The sequence below is a fragment of the Amphiura filiformis genome, chromosome 14 (genome assembly GCF_039555335.1).
Source record: "Amphiura filiformis chromosome 14, Afil_fr2py, whole genome shotgun sequence".
NCBI classification, from domain to species: domain Eukaryota; kingdom Metazoa; phylum Echinodermata; class Ophiuroidea; order Amphilepidida; family Amphiuridae; genus Amphiura; species Amphiura filiformis.
This window is the reverse complement of record NC_092641.1, coordinates 59,841,669-59,864,233: the sequence shown is the minus strand read 5'-3', so window position 1 is coordinate 59,864,233 and position 22,565 is coordinate 59,841,669. Positions and strand designations below refer to the sequence as shown.

The window sequence follows — 22,565 nt, the reverse complement described above, 5'->3', positions numbered from 1 at the left end:
GCAGATATCAAAAGTGTATCTATATTAAAGTGTTATTAGTTAACTTTTTATAATGTTCTCTTAACTAATCGGTAAAATGATAACACTTGATCATGTTGATGCCTACAGGAAGTGTGTTAAATATTCAGGACTCTTTGAAACCGACAACTATAGAATGGATGGGATTTCACTTCCCTCGGAAGAAAATCACGTCTTCTCAAATCTTACCCTTCAAGTCACATGATTACATTAATACAAAATATGCTTTGTTTAACTATATATGGAAACTTTACAAAGTGGATCAATTAAATCATTCAGAACTCTATACATGAAGGAATGAAAGCCATCGTGATTCAACATATAATTTATTAATTTACAGACTCAACACAACTTTACTTTATGTAATGATATGTTGAATGGATAATTTATGGTAAGGTGATATTGATATTTGATGATATTGATAGTGTAACAAATGTTTTAGTAATTGTTGGGTATTATTCCATTACAACGTGTCAATGCTTTAATGATATCTTTTTTTCAATAGCGATGTATCTTGTTGCAAATAAACTATGAAGTATGATCATGACAGCAAACCTGTAATTTGATATGTGGTTCATTATTGAATCTGCTAGCAAGACACAACTCATTGTTTGATGCTCACATATTAGCGGAAATGGGAAAATAAAATATATGCATAGACGTACAAAGTAGTCACAGTTGGGTAGAAGCCCACTATGTTTAGCTAGCGGTGGTATTAACACAAGCAAACAATAATATAACTATAATATCGCTGTATGGTTTTTGGAATGAAGGAAGGTGTAATTTTGGGTGTTGATTTTGTTTCTCCTTACTTTTAAACACAAATTCACACTCTTCTAAAACATACTCGCATGCCGAATTAAATGAGGTATTGTTATAATTATTGCTATATATGTTGCAGCATACAGGGTGTCCCATAAAAAAAATTACCGGGCGAATAAATTTGGCCGTAAGTCGAGAAATAGACATCAGAATCCAAAAATGGCCTTTTTTGCCCAAATTTGACCTCACAGATGAACTTATCAAATCTTTGCCATTCTAAATATGTATACTTTTATATACTTTAGACCAACAATTTAGAAGTTCTGAGGCCCGAAAGTTTCCATATTTCCAGGGTTCAGACCAACCTTAAGGAAGCCCCATCATGCACTGCAAAAGTGTTATCACTAGAGTTTCAACTGCCACTTTACTTTTCAAATCCCATTGAATTCTGTGCAAAAGATGTTGTTTGAGAATTGTGTGTGTGTCATTATTACTTGGTCGATTTCAGAACAAAAGTGATGTATGCATAAATGATAATTCACACCTTCTGTAGGTAACATGAAATGTGAAATCGACCGACATTTTGAATGTGTTTTTATTGTAAATATATCAGTCCAAATTCAAATTTAACCATGCATGTCTATGCAGTGGTGTCATGTTCACTCACACAGCTGTGCTAACCGCAAGTCAACACAGTGGCGTGTTGGGAAGTGCTTTTATCATCCTCTGACGTGTAGTGTATTGATTGGTATGGCGCTATATTAAAATGCAAAATCTACGACGGTGCTGCACATTGTGCGGATACCTGATCGAATAACTATGATAACTCTTATAACCCGTAAAATTCATAGCCTTCCGGATGGTCCGACTGAAACTTGCTTGATATTGGGAAATGTTGCGAATGGGGTTTCTTATTGAGCTACCGATCTTTAGGTCTAACTCGGGTTTGCAATGAGCAAATACAGCAATTCTTTTTTTTTTTCAATTTAGACGTTCAGAATCTGCTCTTTTCAATAACATTTGTATTTAAAGCAGATTTCTTCTAGATTCTGTACAAAAACGCAACAAACATTAGTTTACTTCATTTTGAACCACCCTGTATTACTACATATTGCGGTATGTTGCAATCCAGTTAACTCAATCGGTAAGGCGCTGTACTCAAATGCGTGACGGTGAGAGTTAAAGCCCACGCAATGGAAATGTATGTTCTCGTGGGTAATAGAGCTTGCATTTGTTCCCTATGAATAGGGAAAGTGCTGCTAATAACCCCTGTCTACCCGTACAAAACTCGGGGAGCCGATCCGTGTTGCGCTTGTTATTTAATAACGTATTACAGATCTATGCCTGTATAGTGCTGTATCCCTGGATTATGCTAAAATGGTTTAAAAAGCGTGTCTTGGGTCGTTTTGAAGATATTTATAGGAACATTTGAGAACAATTTTGACAGCATTATATTCATTAATTCGTACGTAATCGGATATTGTGCTGTCAGCCATGAAGGGGAACTGGGTATGGTGCCTTGTAGGCCATGTGGAGCAATGAGCAAGTGCATAGCTTTTGGGGCGAGAACGCTCTGCGTTTCTCGCCCTTTGCACTGGGTTTTGACATACATATTGGTCACAGCCTTGCAGAAAATATTCGTGCTGTCTATATACTCGGGAAATTACAGAGGCGATAGTGTTCATGAAAATTTGTAATTATTACTTCATTTTGATATCAAATCAGTGCTATAAAGTCATTTTAGGCAGCAACGTGTTTGTATTAAAAGAAATAATAAAACCTGTTGTTGTAGAACTAGAATTACTTGTATGCAAATCCGAAAGTTGCAACAGATTATTTTCATTTCTTTGTTTGTTAAGCATGATTGCCAGTTTTTACGTAACGTTGGGCGCAAGGTACCACAAGGGCGAAAACAGATTAATTTACCGTGCCCACTGATAGGTGGTCACCGAATCAACTATTCACACACCGGATTTATTTGTCAACCTCACAGTCAATTAATTTATGTCAACATGCCCTTTTTTGAGAACACATGCAAACATTGAACATCTCATTTACATAATAATGAACTCATGTCTGTGAGCCCATTTTAGTGGCCATTATCTTATTTACATAATGGTTTTGACCTCAAGTCATGAGTGGTGATTCAATGTTTAATTGGCCTACTCCTCTAAATATTTTACCGTAAAGTCATATGGTGGAGGGCTTTTTTGTTGTGTAGTCCTACAAAGGTGGGGTGACTAAAAAGTAGCCTGCTGGTACATGTTTTACCGTACAGTCCTATGGTGTGGGTTTTTTTATTTTTTTATTTTGTTGTCCTAATTTGATTGCTATCCTTGGTCTCTTCGTCATTTAAATTACTTCCAACACCAACCTTCCTAGTTTAATTCTTTCAATAAAAATGTCACTCCTCTGCTAATGATGACAAGTGAAATAATACTGCAATATCAACATGGAAGTACACCTTTATCTTGACAATTCATTTGTACCTCAGTTGAATACACTTTTTCCTGATGCAGATTTCATTTTTAAAAGTGTATCTAAATAAAAATGGTACTATACTCCGATCAGCTCGTAATCGGCGGGACTTATAACATCGTGGATTGATATAGTATAGCGTACAAACAGCTTGGCGTACCACTTACGCGAACCGCGCTTTGTGTATTGTTTGACTGACGCGCACTTTGTGAATTTACGCAGGCGTAAGTTAGGAATTTATTGACGTGCGCAGTAACAAAAACCGTTTGATTCTTGCCTATTACGAGCTGATCATAGTATAGTTAACTTTTATAATGTTCCCTTTACTAATCGGTAAACTGATAACACTTGATGCCCACAGGGAAAAATAAGTGTGCTAAATATTCAAGACTCTTTAAAACCTACAACTATAGGATTGGTGGGATTTCACTTCCCTCAGAAGAAATCACGTTTTCCTATCCTAGAAGTCAAATGATTACATCAATACTTACATAGAAGGTATTGTTTAACTATGTATGAAAAGTGGATCAATTAAATCATTCAGAACTTACTATATGAAGGAATGAAAGGTATTGTGATTCAACACAAGATTGATTAATGTATAACCGCAACGCAAATTCACTCTATGTAATAATATGTTGAATGGATAATTTATGTTACGTTTTTGGATAACATTGTTTTTGTTAAAACTTAAAGCTGTAAGCACTTGTTCATTGTCATTCTTGGCTGAAAATGTTCTTTGGAAAGTTAAAATATAAAATATTTGCACAACCTAAAGCATTTTAATTGGAAGCTTTAAAAAGAATTGGAAGCTTTAAAAAGCTTTAAAAAGCTTCCAATTGCCAAAATCAGAGTTTGCTCGGACAAGCTGTTATTCATCTTCAGTGAAAGCATGAATAACATAACACCGTCGGATTATAAAATAGATAATGTTGACTAAATTTAATGAGCGAGTATGAAAAAAGCGCATGTTGATCAAACTTGGAATGAACTACATTGATGCGCGCATTATGTAAATGGTTATTTCTTCGCAACCATTCAACTGAATCAAATACATGTTTTGTATGTGATGCACAATAAAATAGGCTATGCGCCACATGTTATTATTTTTTTAATTTGATGTCTAGTTGTTGACTTACGTTCACTTTTATTCACTCGGTAATTTTTTCTGGGACACCCTGTATAATGATATTGTGGTATGTTGCAATCCAGTTAACTCAATCAGTAAGGTGCTCAACTTTAGTGTGTGACGATGAGAGTTAAAGCCCACGCAATGGAAATGTCTGTTCTCGTGGGTAAAAGAGCTTGCGTGTGTTCCCTATGAATAGGGAAAGTGCTGCTAATTGCCCTGTCTACCCGTACAAAACTCGGGAGCCGATCATTGCTGCGTTTGTTATTTTATAACGTATTACAAATCTATGCCTGTATAGTGCTGCATCCCTGGATTATGCTAAAATGGTTTATAAAGTGTGTCTTGGGTCGTTTTTTAGATATTTATAGGAACATTTGAGAACAATTTTGACGGTATTATATTCATTAATTCGTACATAATCGAATGCCGTGCGTCAGTCATGAAGGTGAACTCCAACGACATTGGTATGGCGCCTTTTGGCCATGTGATGCAATGAGCAAGTTAGTGCATAGCTTTTTTTGTACCTCAGTTGGATATACTTTTTACTGATGCATATTTCATTTTCAAAAGTGTATCTAAATGAAAATGGTACTATACTCTGATCAGCTCGTAATCGTTGCGATTTATAACATCGTGGATGGATATAGAATAGCGTACAACCAGCTTGGTGTACTACTTACGCAATCCACGCTTTGTGTATTGCTTGACTGACGCGCGCTTTTGTGAGTTTACGCAGGCGTAAGTTAAGACTTTATTGACGTGCGCAGTAACAAAAACCGTTTGATTCTCGCCTATTACGAGCTGATCATAGTATAGTTAACTTTTATAATGTTCCCTTAACTAATCGGTAAACTGATAACACTTGTTGCCCACAGGGAAAAATAAGTGTGTTAAATATTCAGGACTCTTTAAAACCTACAACTATAGGATTGGTGGGATTTCACTTCCCTCGGAAGAAATCACGTTTTCTTATCCTAGAAGTCAAATGATTACATCAATACTTATATAGAAGGTATTGTTTAACTATGTATGAAAAGTGGATCAATTAAATCATTCAAAACTCACTGTATGAAGGAATGAAAGGTATCGTGATTCAGCACAAATTGATTAATTTATAACCGCAACGCAAATTCACTCTATGTAATAATATGTTGAAGGGATAATTTATGTTAAGTTTTTGGAAAACATTGTCAAAATATATGAGTAATTGTTGGGTATTATTCCAAAACAACATGTAAATGTTTTTTGATTTTTTTTTTCAATACCGATGTATCTTGTTGCAAATAAATTATGAAGTATGATCATGACAGCAAACCTGTAATTTGATATGTGGTTCATTATTGAATCTGCTAGCAAGAAACAACGCATTGTTTGATGCTCACATATTAGCGGAAATGGGAAAATAAAATATATGCATAGACGTACAAAGTAGTCACAGTTGGGTAGAAGCCCATCATGTTTAGCTAGCGGTGGTATTAACACAAGCAAACAGCAATAGAACTATAAAATCGCTGTATGGTGTTTGAAATGAAAGAAGGTGTAATGCTGGGTGTTGATTTTGTTCCCCCTTACTTTTAAACACACATTCACACTCTTCTAAAGCATACGCGCATGCCGAATTAAAAGGGGTATTATTATAATTATTGCTATATATGTTGCAGCATACAGGATGTCCCATAAAAAAATTACCGGGCGAATAAATTTGGCCGTAAGTCGAGAAATAGACATCAGAATCCAAAAATGTAGCCCATTTTATTTTACATCTTATATGCTAATTTTACTAGAATCGGTTGACTGATTGCGAAGAAATGAGCGATTACATAACGCATGCATCAATTCATTTCATTCCAAGTTTGAAAGAAAGATCATTCAACACAATGCACATTAGTGGTTAACTGTCAAGGGGCTTCATATTTTGTACCGTAAAATCCATTTCGTTCTTTTTAAATAATCTGTTTCTTGCAAAACATTTAATTATAGGTTTTGTTCATTTTTGACAACCTGCATGATATTGAAAATGAAAGCTTGCATGTAGGAGTGTACATATCTTTTTTCGTAAATGTTGCTATAAATGTTGTATAAATAATTATTGCATAATTAAAGAATTCTATCTCGCTTTAAAAAGCTCACACACATTAATGTTTTTGGAATATTTTCAAGAAATTGTAATACAAAGTTTAAATCTTTTAAAACTTCACATTAATGTTGCATGGTTTCAAAAATCACACGTAAAACTGTAAGCACTTGTTCATTGTCACTCTTGGCTCAAATGTTCTTTAGAAAGTTAAAATATAAAATATTTGTACAACATAAAGAATTAAAGCTTGCATTTGCAGATATCAGAGTTTTCTCGGACAAGCTGTTATTCATCTTCAGTGAAAGCTTGAATAACATAACACCGTCGGATTATAAAAAAGATATTGTTGACTAAATTTAATGAGATACACAAACTGTAGGAAGCGGTGAGCGAGTATGAAAAAAGCGCCTGTTGATCAAACTTGGAATGAACTGCATTGATGTGCGCATTATGTAATTGTTAATTTCTTCGCAACCATTCAGCTGAATCAAATAAATTTTTGTATGTGATGCAAAATAAGATATTGCGCCACATTTTAATTTTCTTGAATCTGATGTCTAGTTTTTGACTTACGTTCACTTTTATTCACTAGGTATTTTTTTTCTGGGACACCCTTTATAATAATATTGTGGTATGTTGCGATCCAGTTAACTCAATCAGTAAGGTGCTCAACTTTAGTGCGTGACGGTGAGAGTTTAAGCCCACGCAATGGAAATGTCTGTTCTCGTGGGTAATAGAGCTTGCGTGTGTTCCCTATGAATAGGGAAAGTGCTGCTAATTGCCCTGTCTACCCGTACAAAACTCGGGAGCCGATCATTGCTGCGTTTGTTATTTTATAATGTATTACAAATATATGCCTGTATAGTGCTGCATGCCTGGATTATGGTAAAATGGTTTATAAAGTGTGTCTTGGGTCGTTTTTTAGATATTTATAGGAACATTTGAGAACAATTTTGACGGTATTTTATTCATTAATTCGTACATAATCGAATGCCGTGCGTCAGTCATGAAGGTGAACTCCAACGACATTGGTATGGCGCCTTTTGGCCATGTGACGCAATGAGCAAGTTAGTGCATAGCTTTTTTGTACCTCAGTTGAATATACTTTTTCCTGATGCATATTTCATTTTCAAAAGTGTATCTAAATGAAAATGGTACTATACTCTGATCAGCTCGTAATCGTTGCGATTTATAACATCGTGGATGGATATAGAATAGCGTACAACCAGCTTGGTGTTTTACTTACGCAAACCGCGCTTTGTGTATTGCTTGATTGACGTGCGCTTTGTGGATTTACCTGGGCGTAAGTTAGGATTGACGTGCGCAGTAACAAAACCCGTTTAATTCTCTCCGATTACGAGCTAATCATAGTACAGTTAACTTTTTTATATTATTCCCTTAACTAATCGGTAAACTGATAACTCTTGATTCCTACAGGGAAAAATAAGTGTGTTAAATATTCAGGACCCTTTAAAACCTACAACTATAGGGTGGATGGGATTTCACTTCCCTCGGAAAAAATCACGTCTTCTTATCCTAGAAGTCATATGAATACATCAATACTTGTTACATAAAAGGTTTTGTTTACCTATGTATGAAAAGTGGATCAATTAAATCATTCAGAACTCACTGTATGAAGGAATAAAAGGTATCGTGATGCAACACAAGATTGATTAATTTATAACCGCAACGCAAATTCACTCTATTTAATGCATATTGAATGGATAATTAATGTTACGTTTTTTGATGATGTTGTAAGAATATATGAGTAATTGTTGGGTATTATTCTATAACAACGTATAAATGTTTTATGATTTGTTTCTTTCAATACCGATGTATCTTGTTGCAAATAAATTATGAAGTATGATCATGGCAGCAAACCCGTAATTTGATTCATTATTGAATCTGCTAGCAAGAAACAACGCATCGTTTGATGCTCATAACTTTAAGAAAATGAGAACATAAAATGTGATGCGATCAAACAAAATCAGTCGGAACTCGGAAATATTGATTTTGAGATATAGCCAAACAAAAGAAATATTTCCTTTTGTTTCCTATTGTTTTGGAAACTCTTTACTTGCTCATATCTTTAGAATTGGCTGTGAAATTTCAATGGGGTTTTCTGCAAAATCCAGCTTTGTAAATGCTTGTTACTATCGTATAAGAAACTGAAAATGTAATATTTCCGAGTTCCGACTGATTTTGCTTGATCGCGTCACAAATGTACCCAAAGACACAGTACATGTAGTCACAGTTGGGTAGAAGCCCATCTGGTTTATCTAGCGGGGAATGAACAAGTAAACAACAATATAACTATCTCTGTATGGTGTTTGGAAAAATTAGAGAAATCATAACTGTAAAAAATATAGCTTAAACTCAGAATTTGGTGGGGATTTTTTAAATAAAATAGTTCTATTTAAGATTGCATTCATTATCACTCTAAGTTGGAAATGTTAGACATTGTTTTGAATTGTATTTTTACAGGTAATGATGATATTACATAAAAGTATACATTTTCAGAATGGAAATGATGCAAAAAAAACAAACAAAAAAAACAACCAGCATGACAGAATTCTGAAAAAAAAAAACAGATTATCATTTTTCGAGAAAAGCGCTAAATTTGATTTTCCATGTCAATTACTAACACCCCATACCGATTATTTGCATTATCTGCAAAGAGGCTACAAAAAAGGGCCTGAAGTCTTTCATAAAGATAACTGGAAACAGCGAAAATACTACTGGATGTCAGAGATCACTTGAAAGTGTCCACTCAGCTTGTCTGAATCGTTCTAATGCATTTAAGAAAAAACAATATTGGGGAAGAAATGTCTGAACCACCCATCGGGAAGGAAACTCGATCGTTCAGGCTTTTTTGCAACTTTCAGTCAGTACAAGAAGACACGGTTGTTTGACATGATCATTTATTAATATTTCTATCAAAACATTACATAATTTTCAATTCTAGACATTTACAACACCAGCAGCTATCAAACTAATATACGCATATATTTTTAACTATTCTTAACTTAGGTTTACTTTTCTTTATGATTGTGAAGATTATCATTCATCCAGGTAATAACAACTATGAACTTGAGATTATAATCTGATCTACTTTTTTTAAAATCTTTTTCTGCCTTTTTGTGGCAATTTGTATTCTATAAACTGAATATTTGTATTGAAATAGAGGGCACTATTTTAAATTTAATTTAGCCCAGTATTATAAGTTATTCCTTTAATATCATGATAAGAAGTAATTTCCTTGCTATATGTCACTTATTTTTATGATGTTTTAATACCATTATAGATGTTTCTACTCCTTGTAAAGATGTAAACAAGATTTAAAATAAATAGCGCTATCAGTATTCAATTGTGCCTGAAACTGAATACAGTTCTATATGCCACAGAACAACCGTGAGAAGTGTGCTTGGAGAAGAATGTATAATTATCCTGTGGGAAGACTAAAAGAAAATTTCGTAGAAGTATGAACCGCTCAGCCATTGTTTGACTTAAGATGGGAAGATTTAATTGTAAATGAAGCTAAATATCATAATTCTTATTGCCGTTCCGACCTAAAGCGAATGAGGAAGATCCGACGACCAACCAACAAAGCATGCTGAAGCCTTCCTAAAGTCCTCGACCGGGACGCAAGATACTTTGAAAAGGATGTCAAGGAGTCAATCTACATCAAAGTTAACCAACCATCACTCGATTTATGTTACTCAGAGTATACGACCAAATTTTGGTGTCAAGTTTCTAAATTGTCACTGATCCCGAACTTGGCATGCCAGTCCTCTGATGAAGGTCAAATTCGTGACCGAAAATTTCTTTTAAAAAGTCTTAATTGTGTGTTATTACTTATGTAATCTACACACACAGATGAACTTTCATGCTAACTTCCTAAATCCCCAATCTTTCTTGAGAACGATGTCGTCAAGAACACAATTTCTATGTTGGCATCAATAATCTTCAAAGAATTCTTTTTTTTTCCAAATCAAAATTTCGTCGGGTTCATCACATTGTAACGTATCGTGATATTTGGTCAAGTTTATATAAGTTTTGAATGTCACCTGTGAAACTTATGTTTTCCTGTCCATTTTAACATTTAATACTAGTATTTCATAAGAACATTTAACCGTTTAGAACTTTTAATTACATGACCTACGTTGATTAACTCGAATCATAAACATAATCGGTGAGATTAACTCTAGACTGCTCGATGCTGACCTACCTCGCGCATACGAACCCTTAAAATAAAGTTTTTATTCTGACTTCATTTTGAAATCAATAAACCTCTACATAAAATATGCTTAATTTCTTTTCCGCAGTTCAAATATAGCCCAACATACGATATTGTGTGTACAGATCACGAGTTGATATATCAACATCCATTTTGTGATGATGATATCTGTAATAATAATCAGGGCGTAGAAGAAATGTTGTAACATTATTAGTTGCCGTGTGGCTGTGCAGCTGTGTGCGATATAAATATCACACACGCTCTTGTTAATACCACAAATTAGGTTTTCATTATTAAAATAACATTAACCATAAGGTTTTTATGGTGTTCTTCGTAATTGCAAGTTTAATTTGGTTCAATAGAGCTATCATTGACCGTGCATTGATCATGTTGATTGCGCATTTTATCTACAAAAGGGAAACAAATATGGAACATTATTCCGGTACTTCGTTCACCAGTTCTATATTGATATGTAAATTAATAGTAACAGGGAGTTGGGGTGGGCCTTGCACCACTTTGTTCCTGGGTTCAAGCTCCGGCCGGACCCAAGGACAGTATGTGCACATGGTTTATCTCGATCCATGCTCGCTTCCGCAGGTTTTCTTCGGGATCTCCTGTTTCCTCCTGCTTTTAAAATTGCTGATTAGTGATTTGGTTATCAAAAACTTCCTTTACCCAATGGAATTTTAGGAGCTGCATAGATAATTGACGGATGTTACAATCTAAGTGCGGATAGGTTTGCGCTGGGCTTGGCTGCAACCGACCTAGTTGATGCAATCTTGTTGTGAATGTTTCACTAGTTCCAAGCGAAATTACAGCGATTTGAACCCTATGGAAAAATGCGCTTTAAAAATTCAAATTGATTTAATTTTATTTACAGAATCGATAAGGCTAATTTACTTTTTCAAATTATACACTTTCAAGTGCAAAATATTTATTCGCTATAACATAATATGATATTAATTAAACCAGAACAAACAGAATTATTTTTATTTTTTTTTTTTTTTTTATGTCGGGTCGGGCATATCTAGGCATTAACAGCTGAAATCTAGGAGATAACGCTGACGAAACTTCGGCCAGGCACAAGAGACCTGGTGAACGAAGGGGGTCGCCGTAGATAGCTGGTCGGGGTATTTTTACAGGCCAGGCAAGTGTAACCGACAATCGGGCGTTACCCTGATCGGAACCGCCTGTAAACGAGGTCTTTATCATGGATCATCTGCCCCGCCATTACCAGATGAACCACGGGGAGAGCTGAGATTTTTTTTTTGTCCTGCGGGGAATTGAACCCGGGACCTCTCGCACCAAAGGCAAAGACCTTAACCAGTGTGCCACGCTGCTCCCGATTTATGAGTGGCAATCCTGGATAATATTAATATTATTTCCGAACTGGATAAATGAGATTATGTAACGGGTAACTTAATTTATCATCAATATTATTCAAAATTTAAACTTGCAATATATCAAAAGGAATAAATTAAAACCAATACTGTTTGCAATCCAGGATTTCCTATCCCTTACAACGGGTATATTTTATATTTTACACATGAGATTTTAATAAAAGTATGTTAAGTTGAGGAATGCAATTATGCCAAATTTTACTTTGATATAGACGAAAGAGATAACAAGCAGCTCAGATACAATGTCAGAAGTAGCGTTGCATGCTTAAAAAATAATACTGATAACAATACTATTATTACAATAATGATACCAAAAATATTAAGCTCAATTGTTTTACCAGAATTGAGCAAATCAGGAGGGACGTTGCTAAAACCACATTTTCTCGGGAGGTTATACATGGAACAATCAATTTGGCATATGTACACACAAATTTACTTACTCTAATTGTGGGGTAATTCGTTGTGATAAGCTTGGTGAATAGATCGTTGCGATAAGTCCCGAAAGCCTTTGCAAATGAAGCTACGTCATTGTCAATGTGCAGATCGTTACTGCATAGTAGAACATGCGCACTGAAGATTTGCAAATCGACAAACATGAACTTTGCAAAGGATTCTGGGACTAATTGAGAAGGAATATGGCCTACTTACCGGTTGTGAAAATAACACTTTTTCTAACGACGTCGCTCTTTGTTACAATAATATAGTAACATGGTTATAGGTTACAATAATATCCTAGATTGATTAGGTGTAGAATTTGAATAGGTTATTCAACGGGTTGCAATATCATTTGAATGAACACAGCTTCCAACAGCTGTTCGCGATCCAACTGTGATCGAATTTTTTTAATACAACGCAAACGCACGACTTTACACACTTAATGAAAATACCAACCAATCACGAGTGAGTTGGATTCACTTTCGTGATATACACAGTGTATACAAAGAATCGTCACGCTGTTGGCAAGTAGATTCATATGAATGCTTTTTTTACTTCAGAGTATGAGAGTAATGTAAATTTTGTTTTGCTAAGTCAAACGAGTATGCACATTTTGAAGACTAAAAGCTTCCTTTATTATACCTTTATTTAGGGCTCATCTTAGTTCTAAGACGTTTCAAAAGTGTTAATAAGAGATAATTATCAATATGGCAGCTATGTTATTTCCCACCCTTTTGCCATATCGATATTGCAATCATGTACGGTCATTGCAACGTAATAGTATCCTCAGGCACTGGCAAACTTACATTGTTATTGACAATCCCTTAAATGCGCGGGAAGTAATTCACAGACGACAAAAATATCAGCTAAAAGACTATTCAAAGAACATCATAATCTGTATTAGTTTAATGTTTATGCTTGGTATTGACATGAACGTAGATATAGTGAGTACGAACGTGCCTAGAATTTAGAAGTTCTTGTAATAGAACTATAATATCAAAATAAAACAGCAACCCGTGGATACGGAATAGTACTTCGTAGAAAAGGTTATTACACAGAACGCCGTATATCATTTGTCAAACACCCGATAGGACTTCTATATACTATATGAGATTAAAAATCAAATTAATACCAACTATACCGTGAGGAGCAAAGAAAGAAACGAGATTACTTTCCGATATCTGTCATACAATGCCACGTAAATGTCAACGAACCACAGTATTCAATCGGTTATTTTATCATTAAATTACTGACTATCTATTTCCTTCAATTTATATTATTTGAACTGTTGAATATAAAACATGAATTCTATATAAGTTTTTTAAATGTCTAATGCAAGATATATTTTTGAAAATTAAATTAAATTTGTACATGCAAATGTTCACTGAAATTAATAATTGTGACTAGAATAGATACAAATTGAATCCTTCAAAAATCATATCTAATTAAGTCAAGCAAAAGAGTTGGTTTTGTAACAAGGCTTATGCCACCGTGACATTTTCAGGCATGTACCGGTTGTTTTTTAAATTACTGCAAACATGAAAGGCATTTAATGATGCAATCAGTTAAGAATAGGTCGCCAAGTTTGTGCATGTAAATTCAATTACATAATAATGAAGAATCTATCATGTTTATTTATTTCAAAAACCTTTATAATAGAGACAAGAAAACCATAAATAAAAGGGGAGACACGAAATCGATCACAGTTTTAAACTTGGAAAGAGACTTAACCATGTTCAATGTAATTAATTATGACTAGAATGGATAAAAACTTAAATCCTTCAAAACTGTAAAATGTAGTCAAACAAACTGAGAGCTGGTTTTGTAGCAAGGAGCTTATGCCACCGTGACATTTTCAGGCACGTGCCGGTTGTTTTTGTGAACTACTGCAAACATGATAGGCATATAATGATGCAATCAGTAAAGAATAGATCGCCCAGTTTGTGCATGTAAATTCAATTACATATAATGAATCATTTAATTACAAATGACATTTTTGAAAGATTAATGATCTGGTTCTCTATAATTTGGAATACAAAAATAATAAATGGGAAATGTGGGTCTTGTTATAAAGGACAGTTTTGCATTTTGCCTATAAAGTATGTATTTAAGTGTGTGTAGTCTGCAATCATATCCTCTGTTACTGCATAAATGACCTACTACCACAAAATGAGGAAAAAAGTCGCCAGTTGGTAGTTCCTTGCTGCTGAGTTGATTTTCTATGTTTGCCGCGCAACTGTACAAATCAGCAGTATGTCCTTCGCGATCGCGAATGACCCATTGTGCCCCCATTCACGAATGACTTACAGACATACTATTGGCTTGCACAGGTGTGTGTGACACAAAGAACACCTACGCAGGTGCCAGGACGTATCGAAACTACCAACTTGCGACTTTACCCTTATTTCGTGGTAGGCAGATCACACATCTTTGCTCTACAGTTACTCTTCTTCAAACAGAGATCTCCCTAAGATCAAGATATTTTCTTTTCAATCCGTTAAGTGCCCCATGCATTCGCGGTGATACATTGTACTAATGATGAGAACAAAGGGAAAGGGTACAAGTCATACAATAACCGGAGTGAAAAGACTGAAACTATTCACTCAAGAGGGGTGACGGCGCAATATCTATCCAGTTTTAGTCACTTAACTAAAAAACAGCAGTGTAATATAAATAAATTTACTGATCTTATAGTAAATGAGTCTTGCATTTAATTATCATCGATATTTCCATAGGTATTGCGGTTCTTGAGTTAAGGCCAATGACATATCAGAAGGAAATTATTGGGCGTTTTCTCCCGGAAAAGAAATCTTGCATATGAGGCAGAAACGACACCTTTTAAATCAAGCTTTGCGATTTCCTTCATATTGTGTGTCAGCTTTATTTTTGTCTCAATATTATTTTGACTCACTGTTTATGCCCTTTATATAACCCGACATTTGAACGTTTTCTGTAAAACATTTTGTGTTTGCTGTGCAGTAGATTATCATAAAATGTTTTTTAATGTTATGAAAACGTTTCATACCCTTAATATACCCTTCATATAACCCGACATTTAAACGTTTTCTGACAATCTTTTATTATCTTTTGCGAATGTCGAAAATGTTTTGTGTTTGCTGGGAATGGACTGGTCCATAGCTCTACACACACATTTCATTGGCTTAAGGGTCATACAGACACTGAGTATTTGACAAAATATATTTGATGTAATATGTCTTCATTATTTAATCTATTCCCATTTTATTTCCAGTTATGTGTAACTTCTAATGAATGTTTGATTACATAAAATTGATCAAATGTGGAATGTCTGTTAGGAATATTATCGATTTTACATCATCAAACATTTGTTTAAGTTTAACATTACTGGAAATAGAATGAGAATAGGTTAAATATTATGTACACATGTTACATCGAATATTCAACCGTCACTAAAGAGTCTGTAGCGACCTTTATCTGCTATGTTCACTCATATATCTGGTTCATTATAGCGTGACATGCATTCAGGGCTGTTTTGAAAAGGTCCTTTTTACCAAGAACAAAGGTTTCTACATGTAATTTCAACTTGAATAGTCTGATGATAGGAATAGATCAAGGTCAAATGTTCAGAAAACTATATCACAGGTATACAACAGTCAACACTTTGCCTACGTAGAAAATTAACCTATTACATGACATGTAAATTTGTCAGTTTTCAGAAGGGTAAGTTTTTGGTACAATGCATATCACTTAATATTTTGTAATGTATAGCAATAAAAAATGAATATCACACACACTCTCACCCAATCACTTATGATTAACTTGGCATCATATCTCATTTACCTATTTTGTGTGTGTCAATATTAATCAATGGGACAATCTACATGGTGGAGGCATGGTTGCATTGAAAATGTTTATACTGAGCACCTAGCATTATTGCGCTTACACCTTCACCTGCATTATTAGTCCTCTCACCGTCATTGGGTCATTTTTACTGCGCTATAAATGTGGGGTAACAATTCACTACTCAACGAATCATTACTCAAATTCACTACTCACATAATCAGATAATTGTGGTAAGGGCGGAAATCATGACAATATTTTTGTGACCTTCAAAGTCAGATTTTGACTGCTAAACCTGTATTGTACTAGGCTAACTTCTGATGTCACCTGCAAGATCGTCAACCGAACTATTTCTACCGCGATAGGTGGTTGCGGATGATGGTGAGGTTCACTCGGAACATCCTGTATTCCCTTCACCTGATCTGCCTCTACTGGTGCTGTTACCACATCCTCGCATTACACTGAATCATTACTCGAATTTGTTTTTTTGGGGGGGCTTGAGGGGACATTTGTCAAGAGGGGCCAGCATTGTTGTTTGCATAACCACACTTATTCTTGTCTCATTCTTTACAGCGAATCTAATAATGGATGCATTTGGACGACATGTTCGCATACAAATACAACAAGGTGATATTACTAATGCAGACACTGAGTCTTTGGTGAGATTTATCTACCCCGGTGCTGATGACCTTGATGGATTATTGGACTCGGCTGGGGACACCGTCCGAAAAGAATATGCCCAAGAAAAGGCAAAAGGTGGACTTTATGTGAATCGAGGTGTTGTATGTACATCTGCAGGGAACATAGGGCAAAACAAAAGGCTATTCCACGTAGAGGTTCGACTGAATGAAGGTACCGCAAAATTTAGAACTGCTTTGCATACGACACTAAGGTCTGCAGATCGACAAGATCTAAGATCAATTGCATTCCCTGGATTGGCATTATGCTGTGATGAGTTCCTTAATGCATATATGGGAGTAGTCTACGAGTTTGAAGAATGTGAAAATCCAAGATGTTTACAATTAATCAGAACAGTGATTCCAGCAAAAAGAGTTCAAACAAATAATGCTCTTCAGATGGAGATGATTCAGATGGTGAAATATGTAGACATAAGTAAAAAGAAAATTGAGAATACCTATTTCCAGAGTAAACAAGGTAAGGGTGACTTTGGCAACATAATTATTGTTATTTGTTTAGACAAACGCAGTGTAATACCACATGAGTTGTTACACCAATCTGCATATATAAATTTTCCCAATGCGGTAAGTATCCAGTCCGCTTGTATTTCTGCATGTATATTTGCCAATTTTGTGTATTTCCTTATTTACTAACTTCGGAAATGCACTGATCCGCTTGCATTTAACTTGGCGCAGATACAAGTGGACTGGTTAATTTCTGCATAGGGAAATATGTGTGGGTCGCTATTTATTAGTAATGACAAAATGGAGAAGTTGGATGTCATCAGTGGCGTTCCCAGGTCGCTCTTGCCAATGGGGGCTGGAGAATTGGTTGACCCATTTTTTTTGATGGTTTGAAATAGTGAAGAGAGAGAAAAAAGTTTTTATGTATAATTCCATTTTTTTTTTCACATTTTAATAATAATTTGCTTTGCTGACCCTTCCCTTTGGAGGTAGGCCACATGATGTTCTGATTTGCCAACAAGTGAAGCAAGTATTTCTATAAGAGCATTGGCAGTCTGGTATGCAATAGAACCGGTGTAGTCTACTCTTTGTCAAATGGGATTGTGAATTTTGGTGGTTCAATACATTCTGTATTCTTTACTGTTGGATAAAGTAACTTGTATCGACTCTCCTCAAACTTCTAGGTGTTTTGCATCTTCAAGATCTCCAATAGATTTTTGTCTAGTCTGTACGTTCACTAAGCATCTCTTCTACCTTATTTTATTGTATTCACTTGCTGATTGTACCACTATGCATTTTCCCCCGGGATTTTCCCTTGCATATATCAATAAGTAATTGTTGTCATTTTAAGCTTTTAAATAAATTATGCACTTCTCATCTTCTTGCAATTATAGGCCTTAAAAATGAAAAGTCAAAATCAATATTCTATGGTTTTTTTCTCTCTCTGAAACATTATTAATTTTGTAGGCTGTATTTTGTATAACAATATTTACAGTGGATGGAGAATAACTTTAATACCGCTCATAGGGCCTACAAAATGCTGTTGTTTTTTCTTACAGTTTGTCATTTTTCTTTTTCATTTCCCCCGTCTGGTCCTATAGCAGACTAAATATGTCACATTTTTGGAATTTGCCCTTCTGGCCGTAAAGCCTCTCTATTTTCCCCCAACGGTGACCCTGTGGACCCGCACCCCCGAATGCCCAGGCTTGTCTAAACCAATAAGGTCATCTCCCTTTAATTGCGGCATCGGAAAGTAAATTTTTTTCATATTTATGCAAAAGATGCTGTGAAGCCTAAGATACATGTTGAAGACAGTTTACCAATGATTTCAGAAGACAAGGAACCAACCCAAGCAGGCAGCACTGTAAAGGACTCACAAGGTAACAGAAGTAGCTTATATAGCAAATTAAGTGGGCGTAAACATAATAATAATCTTTAAGGGATTTGGAATTAAAGGTGATGATATCTGTCCCAGTTTTCCGATAAAATAGTTCATTTCTTAAAAAGTAAAAATTGCAACTAATAACAAAAAAGTGTTAGAATAAAAGCCATTTTCGGGGGCTAATTACGGTATCATTATAACGGGTCTGACACCAATTTAAACAATTGTTTTGGGGTCCCAATTTCATACCAACTTTAAGCTCACACTCTTTTGAACAGATGTCATCAATAGCCATTATATCTGCTCTGTCTAAATATCGCGTAAAAAGAACTAAATCACGTGATGCTACACTGCTTGACCAGCGAATAAGGCACATGAGGCACGTGATTCAATTTAGTCAATCTGAACCCCACTTCCGTATACGCCATAAACTGCACCAAATTGACAGACCACCGAAGAACCCTGCTGAAAACTATAACACAACAGAGTTGTTATTTTGGCTAAGTAATAATAGGACCACCTCAAGTGATATCACCTGTGGTTATATCACCTGAAGAGCATATAGAACTACATCACATCTAATCAATTTCCATGTTGTTTTCAATAAAGTAGTGTGTTCCTACAATGTACATTTCAAGAACATTTTGTGCTATTTTTCAGGACAAAATTTGATAAAAAATTATTGAAAATTCCGGTTTCCAACAATCAATGTTTTTATGCAACCTGAAATAAGTGTTATTGTAAGAGTTTCCATTTTTTCCGTTAGTAAAAACTTTCAAAATTTAGTTTTTGAAAACATGACAAATTCAAAAAATTAATCTGTTTGCATATTGGGGACTTTGTGGTAGTCATCATCTGATCACTTGGTGGTCTTGGTATGGCGGTACACATGGGTCATGTGGTTATTACATGTGTAAATATGTGCCCATGGGTCACATGGGTATTACACGTGTAAATATGTACATATGGGTCACGTGGGTATAACATGTGTAAATATGTGCCCATGGGTCACATGGGTATTGCATGTGTAAATATGTGCCCATGGGTCACATGGGTATTACATGTGTAAATATGTGCCGATGGGTCATGCGGGTATAACATGTGTAAATACGTGCCCGTGGGTCATATGGGTATAACATGTGTAAATATGTGCCCAGAGTCACATAGGTATACATGTGTATATATATTGCCTTTAATAAAAGAGCTCAAGCTCACTATTCATTCAATCACTGTACAAAATTTAGGGTAATAAATAGGGTTAAGAACCAATATATTCACAGCAGTGGTGTCATTCATTCATTCATTCATTCATTCATTCATTCATTCATTCATTCATTCATTCATTCATTCATTCATTCATTCATTCATTCATTTATTTCATTCATTCAATCACTCCCTGGATTCACCCCTCAATTCATTCCTTACTTATTAATTAAATAGTATTTCAATTGCTGTTATTACTTCACATTTCAGGGTTGGAATGGAAGTTTAAGCATCATATTGATTCTTGGGGAGAACTTAATTTTGTGGCTAGTGACCATCTGACTATTTGTAAGCTACAAAATGTGGAGGTGCATCATGTGAACAGGGAGGAGACACGTCTACTGTACACCCTGGCATCCGATGAGTGGAGAGGTAGTGTGTATCCATGTGATGTAGCAGTGAGTGAGTCTATGCCAGGTTGCATATTGGTGATATGTGACACAATCCCCTATGTGTATCAGTTCCAATGCCATGATGCATCAAACCATGTAAAGAAATATCAGATTCATGATGGGAATGTGGTGCCATGGTGTATTGCAGCTAATGCCAATACAGCTGTGATAGGTTTAATTGATAGGAACGCATTGGTAGTTTGTAGTTTGCCAGGGTTTACACAGCAAAGGATCGTAGACCTTAGTTTCACTCCATGTGATCTCACCATCAGTAGAGATTATTTGGTGGTAATGGGTTATCATGAAATGGTAATCAAACCAATGGGAGATCTGGGTCAGGATCTGTGTAGAATAAAACCACCTGATGGTTGGGGATTTAAATCTGTATCCTATAGGAATGATGCAAGGCAGCTATATGCTGCATGTTATCATTGGAGTGATGGGAAGGGGCGTGTGTGCAAGTACACCTGGGACAGAAATGACACAACAGAGTATCACAACACTGGATGTGTCATTGATAATGTGAGTGATGTGCGGTATAAAGGGTTGTCAATCACATCATATGGGCTACTTGCAGTAGCTATACATTACCCATGTAAAATAAAAATATTTAGTTTGGAATAAGGTTCTTCATAATTGATTTTTAGTTTACTGTTTCCCTCCTGCATCAAAAATTGAGAATTGCAAAATATAATTAAAATTATTTGATTTTAATTTTACATTTTCTCTGTTAAATTCCATTTTAATTATATTAATTTGCTTTCTTCCTTTGATCATCTTAACTATGATGCTGAACAAATAACGAACACCGCTGCATTATTATCAACGTATAAAATCAGCCATAATAACCATAATTGCAATATAATTTAATTCGCAGTGCCAAAATGTACTGTTGATATTGTGCTGTGGTCACTCGTTTCAAAATAAAGAAAATAGAAAGTAATTAATAATTCAAAGTTACCTTGTGCATTTTTTAAATCTAAAAGAGTAAACTAAGAATTAATTGTGAAGGGCCTTAACAAGGCATAATTTTTACTAAACGGACAGATACAAGACAACACAACAAACTAGAAGGAACAAGCCGATATATTTTTGCTTAAATAATTTAAATATTTGGTGAATAGAAACAACTTTAACCATAAATCATAACACAGTAAACAATAAATAAATAAATGGGCATGAAACTAGGTGGGTACAGTCAACATTTAGAGCCAAATTTTTGAAATGTCTTTTTGGGGTCACCAGGGCTCATCTGAGGTCAAATTACTAAAAACTGACGTATGGGCATGAAACTTGGTAGGTACAGTCACCATTTACAGCCATTGTTTTACTACGTTTACTAAAAGCGATCGCGAAAACAGGCGGTCGCGAAAGCAGGCAAGACTTGTGGTTCGAGAACCGCCTTCTTTTAGCATGTCACTGGGAAGATTTTACAGACAACATTTTCTGGTACTTACATGTCAGCGAGTATATTGGGCCAAAATAATACACACTGGGAACACTTTGGCTCTAAGGTCATGTCTGTACCTTTTATCTTTGTAACTTTTAGCTCAAAACTGAGAAAAGCTGTTTGAAAATGCAACAGAATCTTGTTGAATCAACAGAATCAGTTGTAGAAGTAAAATAAGCAAAGTTGTTTTCATTAATATGCAACACAGTATCCTTTGTATACTTGTAACTTCTAAAAAGTCTAAACTAAGAAAAACTGTTTTCAAATATGCAACAGAATCTTGTACTTTGCACAATGTTTTGTCAATTATAGAACTGGAATAGGAACAGTTGTTTTCATTGATATGCAATACAGTATCCTTTGTATCTTTGTAACTTTTAGAAGAGCTGTTTCCAAATATGCAACAGACTCTATATTTTGCTTTGTAAATTATAGAACTAGAATTAGAAAAGTCGTTTTCACAGATACCATATGTATGCAACAGATAATATTTTGTAACTTCTAGATCTAATCTATATATGAAAAGACAATAATCTGTATACTGTACATGTACTTTGTAACTCTGAACTCTGTATAAGC

The 22,565-nt window shown here is 35.1% G+C and overlaps 2 protein-coding genes across 5 annotated transcripts in view; one reads left to right on the top strand and one right to left on the bottom strand.

Moving 5' to 3' along the window:
- The window catches only part of LOC140170381 (uncharacterized), a 105,422-nt gene that overhangs the window by 13,933 nt on the left and 68,924 nt on the right, over window positions 1-22,565 (bottom strand). The gene's annotated exons all lie outside the window — the stretch shown is intronic.
- On the top strand, window positions 16,157-21,195 carry LOC140169102 (uncharacterized). The gene is made up of 4 exons (XM_072192371.1): window positions 16,157-16,238; window positions 16,932-17,513; window positions 18,781-18,879; window positions 20,355-21,195. The coding sequence occupies exons 1-4, from the start codon at window positions 16,208-16,210 to the stop codon at window positions 21,158-21,160; spliced, it is 1,518 nt and encodes a 505-aa protein (XP_072048472.1). The 5' UTR covers window positions 16,157-16,207; the 3' UTR covers window positions 21,161-21,195.

Bases quoted from the DNA above. Each gene is read 5' to 3' on its own strand.
- LOC140169102 (XM_072192371.1), top strand. From the start codon at position 16,208: ATGACATGTAAATTTGTCAGTTTTCAGAAGG. The intron at 17,514-18,780 runs GTAAGGGTGACT...TTTATGCAAAAG, and splicing joins CTATTTCCAGAGTAAACAAG to ATGCTGTGAAGCCTAAGATA. The intron at 18,880-20,354 runs GTAACAGAAGTA...TTCACATTTCAG, and splicing joins CACTGTAAAGGACTCACAAG to GGTTGGAATGGAAGTTTAAG.